At 34.8% G+C, this 8979-nt stretch overlaps 1 protein-coding gene across 1 annotated transcript; it reads left to right on the forward strand.

The window, feature by feature from the left end:
* Positions 1–660: 660 nt before the first annotated feature.
* LOC111878553 (probable membrane-associated kinase regulator 6) lies at positions 661–1658 on the forward strand (the record flags this gene model as incomplete). Its single annotated transcript, XM_023875071.3, has 2 exons — positions 661–1333; positions 1457–1658. Coding segments are annotated over 2 exons (681 nt in total), but the record flags the coding sequence as incomplete, so codon positions are not given.
* Between the last annotated feature and the right edge of the window lie 7321 nt (positions 1659–8979).

Raw genomic sequence — 8979 nt, forward strand, 5'->3', positions numbered from 1 at the left:
TTTGATCATTTATTACAAATAAATTTAGGACCCAAAAACTAGATAAACCCATGACTGAAAACTAGGTTTTTTTTTTTTTTTTTTTTTTTTAATACATAATAATCATTACTAATTATTAGCCATTTGATTGTAATTAATAGACAAATTATTCCATTTTTATAATAAATTATTTTATCAATAATTGAATATTTTTAATATACTAAATACTTAACCAAATATTGTCTTTAAAAATATTTAAAAAAATAGTATGATGTATTTTACAACTCGTGATAAGCTAATAATAGAAGTCAAAAGGTTACTTTCTGTAAAATATATTTTTGTCAACTTTGGTTCATGGGTATGACAAAGAGACACAAAAATTCTAAGTTGTTTTTATAATAACATATTTATTTGTATTTTATTGTTTTGAAACATTACCTTTTGTATTTTAAAACCATTGTTACTATTTATTGTTTAATACTGGATCTCTATTTATTCATATTAGCCGCTTTATGTTTTTTGACGTAATCAATTATCTTTTATAAAATGATATATTCATGTTAAACTTGAATTAAAAAACATTATAACTTATATATAAAATCAATATAGAATAATAATAGAAAACCTAAAAAAGAACACATTTTCGCCTATATAAATGGTCTTTCATGATCATATGTCAAAACTATTATTCTTCCAACGAACACCATGGAAACCTCCCAACCTCTCACCATAGAAAGCTTCTCCTACTCTTGGTTAATCAATCAAAATCCTTCCCTCGACGAAATCTTCAACAACACCGACGAACACTACAGTAAACAAGAAAGCACAGACTCCTTTGTTAATTCACAAAGATTCCACGAAGAATCCCAAGATTTTCATTTTGATCTTCCATTTTCAATCCCGAATCTTGTACATGCCGATGAAATCTTTTTCAATGGACATATCATTCCTAGATCTGTCAGTCAGATAAGGGTATACTCGACTCCTGCGACACCTCTAGTTCACTTTCCACCCAAGAATCCTTCAAAAACTACAAAAAGTTACAGTCAACTTATAGCGAATTTGCGTGTATCTTCAAAAAGGATACTTGGAAAGTGTTTTAGCTTGCTTTTACCACGAAAAAGTACAAGAATTGTGGACAGTTCGACAAATCCGGTTTGTTTGCCATCTTTTGTGCTTACAAATGAGCGAACGAACAAGAGAATCGAAGGTGACAATACCACATTCCGAAGAACGAAGAGTTGGAGTCACAACTCATCATATGGATCTCGTTTTTCATGTTCGAAAAACAAATTGTGTGATTACAATGAAACATCAGTTCACGAAGCCATTGTTCATTGCAAAAGATCATTTGGTAATCTCTTTTAAATTATATATATTTACATCTCTAATAATATTATTATCTTATGTTATATATTGAGATGGTTTTAAATTAAAATTCTCATATTACACATCATCTTGGCTATTTGATATGCAGAAAAGTGACGATATGAGCAGATGAAGCCTTATCTAAGATCCAAGAAAGAAAAGCTCGTTTTTAGAAAGCTATATATGTAAACTAAGATTTCAAATTTGATTATTAATTAGATGCACAAAGGCATATAGACAATTATGCATATGAATTGTTGGGTTGCTTTTTGATATGTCACCAAATATATATACATAAAGGTTCTAGTTCATTTGATTTTGTATATAGCTTTGATCTTCTTTTTCATATATATATTTACACACGGTAGGAATTATATATTGTTTAAAAAGACTAAAATGACCATAAATCATTGTTGAAGAAGACTAAAAATTCTTGGGAACGCTTAAAATTAGTTTTGGTTCGATTTAAAACATTTATAACAATTCTACTCTACTGCATAAAATTTGAACTTAACATAGACATCCAAATATACAAAGGTGAGATTGTGATGGTTGTTTGTATAGAGTTTGGAAATGGTATGCTGTTTTAAATTATTTTGGAGGGAGGACGTTTAGAAGATGTGTAATCATGTGCAAAGCCTCTACCTAATATGTTGGGCAAGTTGTGCTTACAAAAGAAGAATGTATATAACATTAATAATTGTACAGATCATGCTTTCAGATTTATCATTTTGTTGTAATATTTTTGGGAATGAAAAACGAACTTGCATTTCCTTTGAGTCAAAACAATCATAGAGGGAAGAGATGAAGGATTATACTAAAATGCCTTTACATCCAAACTAGTTTTTAAAATAAGCATGAAAATTAAAGCATCAAATATCTGACGAAGCAGATACACCCACATGAAATAAGGATAATGATCCAAAAAATGGCATAATGATTTATTGTATTAACACTCAAAACTGGAAATGTCAACAAATCGGAATTACAAAATCAAAAACATATTTAACAACACACTCAACTCTACTAACTGGATTTTTAACATGTTTGCCTAATTGAAAACATGTCACATCCTTTATGATTTTCCTTTATTACAAGAAATAAATGAACCAATGATTGAAAAGCATGGTCATTAGGAAAATCTATATGTTGATGCCATATATATGTATATGTGACAAGAGGGAAAATATAACTAATATAGTCACGTATGATAAGGGTGGAAAAGTCTAACCTTCCTTAACCGGAAAAAAAATAATTTCTCAAATTTAATATAACATTCTTAATTTCTTGCAAAATAATGAACAAATATAAGGTTTTTAATGATAATACAACTAATGGGGCATTTTGAAGGTGTAGGGGTAGTGAGGGTTGGCTAACTTAACATTCCCAATATATATAACTAAAATAGATGTCCTAGTATATTTAATTCCATATTTGATGATTTCACCATTGTGACTAAATAAAACATCGTAATGTTGATAATAGGATGCTAGTTTCACATTGTAATGTTGATAGTAGGATGCTAATTTCAGGAAAAAAGAATCTAAATCATAGTATGTTCCAGGACATCAATGTTATTCCAAATTTTGTATTAGCTAAAATAAACAAATCAATACAAGCATGTTGTTATTTTTTACATTTAACCCGTTAAAAATGACTTGGCAACAAAATGTGTTGTAACGTACCTCGCACATAGTTGGATTCTTCATTTATTATTATTATTATTTTTAATAATTGTTCATGTATATCAAAACTCACACATAGTTGGATTCTTCATTTTTTTTTAATAATTGTTCATGTATATCAAAACTTGAACTCGTGAAGGTGAGTTAGGGGCACTTCTATAATTTGAAACCCCTCTAGAAGTGTTACTCTCACCAATATCCTCATTAAATGTTGAAAACACCCGCCTTTCTTGACCTTTTGACTTTGTATTCATTACGGTCCCATTTAACGTCAATTTGGACATTTTTTGGAGCTGTTTTGGTAGCATCAATGCATCATGTTCATCATATCCGTTCTAGTTTTGACTCTGCATTCATTACGGATCCATTTCGCAAGATCGTTGCTCTCCATGGGGTTCCGGTCTCTATTGTTTCAGACCGTGATGTTAGGTTCGCCTCCCGTTTCTGGAAGAAGTTCCATGAGGAACTGGGCACGAGGTTGAATTTCAGCACATCATCAGCAGACCGCGACTAGAGCGAGCAGACCATTTAGACTCTCGGGGATATGTTATGTGCATGCGTTATTGATTTTGGTGGGAGCTGGGACTTCTACCTACCTCTTGCAGAGTTCTCCTACAACAACAGTTTTCACTCCAGTATTGGTGCTTCGCCTTTTGAGCTGTTGTATGGACGAAGGTGTCGTACCCCAGTCTGTTGGGGCGAGGTTGGTCACAGGGTCATGGGTTGGACAGAGGTGGTTTTGCAGACTACAGAGATGATTCGGCAGATCAAGCAGAGATTGCAGACTACTCAGAGTCGGCAGAAGAGTTATACCGACCGACACCAACCAATGTCGATCTAATTCGGAGTTTCAGGTCGGTGACATAGTGTTGCTGAAGGTCTCACCCTAGAAGGGTGTGATTCGGGAAGAAGGGGAAGTTGGGCCCTTGATATATCAGACCATTCCGGATTGTTGCCAGAGTTGGTAAGGTTACATATAGATTGGATCTTCCGGATGAGCTCAGTCAGATTCATAGCACTTTCCATGTTTCGCAGCTACGAAAGTGCGTATTGGACGAGGATGCAGTAGTATCTTTGGGTGATATTCAGGTCGGTGAACGCCTGAACTATGTCAAGAGGCCGGTAGCTATTCTGGAAAGGAAGTTAAAGGTTTTGCGAAGCAAAGAGGTACCCTTGGTAAAGGTACAATGGCAACATCGGAGAGGCTCCGAGTGGACCTAGGAGCCAGAGGCTAAGATGCGGGAGCATTACCCGAACCTGTTTGCTACAACAGACTTCGAGGACGAAGTCTAGATCAAGTGGGGGAGAGTTGTAGCATCTCGGGTTTTCAGGTATTTTCAAATCCTTCCCTTGGTATTATAATATGTCATTTTTGGTCCCTGATGTTGGTTGAATTTAGCCCTAAGAAGCCCTAGTGGCAAATTGGTAATTCTTGGGAGATTGAGTTGTATGTTGGGCATACATGTGGGTACGCTGAGCGTATTAGGGCACGACCTAATATGCTAGGCGTACACATGTGTACGTAGGGCTTTCACGTGTCCGGGTGAAACCCTAATTTTTAGGGCTTGTGGGGTATTTAAGCACCATTATGGGTCATTTTGGCTCACTCTTTCAACCTCCAAGTCCCTTAGCCATTTTGGGAGAATCCTAACCCCATAGTGAGCATTTTGAGCTTACAATGTGATTTTTGTGTGCCAAAAGGAGAAGATAGTACATCAAAGGAGTCAAGGAAGGAAGCAAGCTTGTAGATCTGAGATTATCATCTTCTTAAGGAGCTCCAGAAGGTATAAAGTTTCTGTTGGGTTTTGAGCATTCTAACACTCCTAAGTGTACATGCAACCCTAAATACCTTGGATCTATGTTTTCTCTATTATACATGCAAATAAGAACTTCCAAGGTATTATCCTAATCTAGCATACAAAACAATGACTATAGCGAGATAGAATACATACCTCTTTGGTGTAGAATGTTTTCATGAAGCTTGAGTGCCTAGTGCCCTAAGTGTGACACCTCAAATGGAATCACAATCATCAAAACACTTAGAATAACTTGAGAGAATTCTTACAACTCATGAAATCGGCTAGCCCTCTCTAGAATAATACTAGTGCCGATTTTGCCAAGAATAATATCTTTATATAGTGTTACAATTAGGGCAAACCCTAATTGTCATGACTTTCCATTTCCTTGGATCCATGGGTTCAAATACACCATGGAGCATCCATGGACCATCCTATGGGTTTTAGCCCAACTTGATTATCCATGGAGCATTAGCCCACTATACAAGTATGGATGATTTACACAATCAACCCATATATTTAATTAGTCTTCTTTTGATCACTTAATTAATCCTAGATTAATTCTTGATCAATACTAATTAAATAATCTTATTATTCTTATTATTAATATACTAGAACTTATAATATATTAATAACCATAAGTGTCTTATTTCTCTCATTATAGTCTATCCAAGTGCATGATGGTATGCAACCTAAATGGACCATGCCGGGTCGGGTCAAGTCTTACCAATTATAGTTATGGACTTAGACATTAATCCTACAGTCTCCCACTTGGATAAGTCTAAAACTATTATTGTGTATGACTTCAGGAACCAGCTGGCAATCGTAGCTCTCAAAAGCTTCTGTCGAACTCTGACCTTTGTCAGTGACTTGTCCATTAGATAAGGGATCATATATTCCTCCATTCTAGATATCATATGGACTGAGACATGGATTATAATCATTCTCTCTGTCCATTTGTTGTTTCCCGATTTCCGATTTATGACGACTGACTAATTGAACAAATCAAATCAGTCCTGGCCCGGCCGAGCACTTCCATTTGTCATCATCAAATCATCGAGGGGCCCACAGATTTCGCTTTTATCCCGAAGGTAAAAGGAATGGATAAACTTCGACTCATATGGCTTGTTCTACTACTTGTTGAATCATACACAAAAGCACGTTTTATAGCACCGAGTTACCGAATGCGGTTTCGTGCAATCAATGTACTAACAACTCATAGTAACAACTCATATCTCTAGGTTTGAAGAATATAAGATATTATCGTCTCATGATCACTTGTGATAAAATCCATGAAGTGATTCCAATGAGCGCGGGTTGAATCCAATACTCAGAACTTATGAGCACTCATGATTGTTGTAGCCTTGTCCAACACCTTAGACCTCTACAACCCATCATGACAGTCTTAATTCATATCTACTTCCAAAATATGACCGACTGTGGATGGTTTGAATAACTTAGTCATTCCGGAAGAATAACCCAGTTTATTCGGGAAGTCAAAACATGCAAAGTGAAACACAATAATAATTGAATCTAATATGGTCTCAGAACTTATGAATATAAATAAAACACCTTTTATTTATCACCATATGATTACACATTATTCATTGTATACTGTTTCAGCTATCAACTTTATTCTTGAATTTAAAACAATAGTTGTCCCATGCTCCAAGCATGTGCACTATGTTTTCTAAACACTAGTCATGCCATAACCAAGTATGCATACTACGTTTGTCTATAATCTTTACTTTGTGAACTAGATCCATTGAACATAACTTCAATGATTCTCTTTTCACACTCCCAAATCCTTACTGCAAATGCAAGAATTTCAAATTCATGCCATTTACTGGAATCTGTCAAATTCTAAACTTATATGCATTGATCCTCTTGTAATGATTATGCACAAAGTCATAAAGACTTGACAACAAACATTACAGAGCATTCCAAAGGAGATCAGTTCCTTGGAAATATCCTTCTTGCATTAAGTTTCCTTAATCTTACACAGATTGAAAAATTCTAACTTTGAAACATTTCCAGATTCCATTTTGACTATCACTTCTGAACAAGAGTTGCCTCCTTACAGATTATGTCAACATGGTCCTTCCAAAATTATCACTATACTTCCAACTGTCCTTGAGCAACCAATCTTTGGTAAACCTTAGATTGTCCTCGACAATTGTTTAATCCTTTTAGTCATATCCAGTTCTAAACCTTTTCCCTTCTTAATGCCCCAGGCATTTGGAAAATTTTAGAACGGATGAATATAGCACATGTAATCGATCCTATATCCGAAGCATATGGGACACGATTCATGATGTCTTACATAAAGACTAAACCAGTCTTTTGCTATAATATTTCCATTTCAATTTGCCAAGTTCCCATAATTCAGATTATGAAAAGGGATGTCGTAATCATAATCGAATTTTAGAACGCAAATAATGGACTCATATACAAAATTTCCTTATGTTGAGCCATTCCAACATGAAATTCATATATATCCTTGACTAAATGATTAAAACCTCACGATCTAAGCTTATAGATTTGAGATGAAGTATAATTTCCTCTCCCTTAATTATAGCAAAACAACTCTTTCCCAATTGAAACTTTTGTTTTCTATAATTAACATTGCTAACTTGCAATACTTATCATAATTATCATGCTCCCACTAACATGATGATTATTAGCATATCACTTATGCTCCCACTAGCTTTGACATGTACTCAGAAATCAGCTGGACTTCTAGAAATCAATACTTCATTGACTTTCTTACCAAAGTTCAGATTTCTGATGCTAGATTGTTTTGATAAAGTTGTATCAAAATCATACACCTTCCCTTAGATAGCACACTTGTGAGTCTAAACAATTATGAAGAGGTATGCCGTAATCATAATGGTTAGACCTTTTTGCCACTTCTCACAAGTCCATATTAGTGTGCCGGTTAACCACACGCGCTCCACTAACGACTTTGAGAATGCAAATATCACAATTGCTATCTAGCTAAAATCTACTTAGTGAAAGTGTTTCCTCACCATCATTTTCATGAATCGGAGAGAAACCTTATGACACTTAGATTTACTGGTGTATGTGTTCTTATCCATGTGAATTGTCAAAATCATAGTCACAAGACAAGGATAATGACAAATCCAAACTCATATGGACTGAACTCAATCTTAATTTCTTGCTACCTGGCAGCTCAAGGGCCTACCATTGCTTCCAAGTTGTTGTGCAACCAATTGAGAACTCTAAGAACTCATATGCAAAGCCAACTTTAATTGGAATGGGCACAGAATAAGTCAACACGATAGGTTATAAACCTCAAGTCGTGTGCTAGTGAAGAACTTCAGGTTTTATTCTTGATTAGTTCTTGAGACTTTCAAGACCTTTAAGACTCCCACTGTCCTCTTGACCTATAAGACTCCCTTGTCAAATATCCAAGAGATAGTGTGGATTCTAATCAAGACAAACACTTCACACAATTGGCCTTAGTTGGTCTTTGTTTTATCCAAAACATCACAACTTACCAATTTCAAATGTACAAGAGTAGAAAACTTTTACTCTTACATTTGACAAGTGTTTTAAACCTTCTTTTGAGACATGTCACTCAAGTTACAATCTTGGAGTATGACTCTAAGACTTGTATTGGAACGAAGTATGACTCATCTTCTTGATTTAACCATTTCAACAATTCAAGATCCCTCTTCTTAGTCATAAGAATGCACTAAGATTTCCTTAGAGAACTAATTGTGCTATGGTTTCTTAATCATTAAGATGATCACAAAAGCTGATACTAAAGTACTCTCCCATCTTTTCAGATTTGAGAAACTTTTATCCTTCTGCCTAAATTGATTCTTCTTATTCGCTCTGCCATACATTGGAACCTTTTTCCAATGTCTCAGAATTACACTTAAGCTTGTAAGTATAATCATATTTACTGTGCTTTAGTAAACTATGACGAATAGTTTTTTTCAATCTTTTTGTGGTGGACTTGACCAGTGCACAAGAATGTGTACTCGATCCCTTAGTCCTTTACTTGACTCACACATCCATGTGAACAAGTAATTAGTCTTAATTTTCCAAAACTTGAAAGTTCTCATTCATCATGCTATACAACTTGCATGATTCCAAGTTCCGGTCCAATTGAAACTTGAGTG

The sequence above is a fragment of the Lactuca sativa genome, chromosome 4, assembly GCF_002870075.4.
Source record: "Lactuca sativa cultivar Salinas chromosome 4, Lsat_Salinas_v11, whole genome shotgun sequence".
In the NCBI taxonomy this organism is placed as follows: domain Eukaryota; kingdom Viridiplantae; phylum Streptophyta; class Magnoliopsida; order Asterales; family Asteraceae; genus Lactuca; species Lactuca sativa.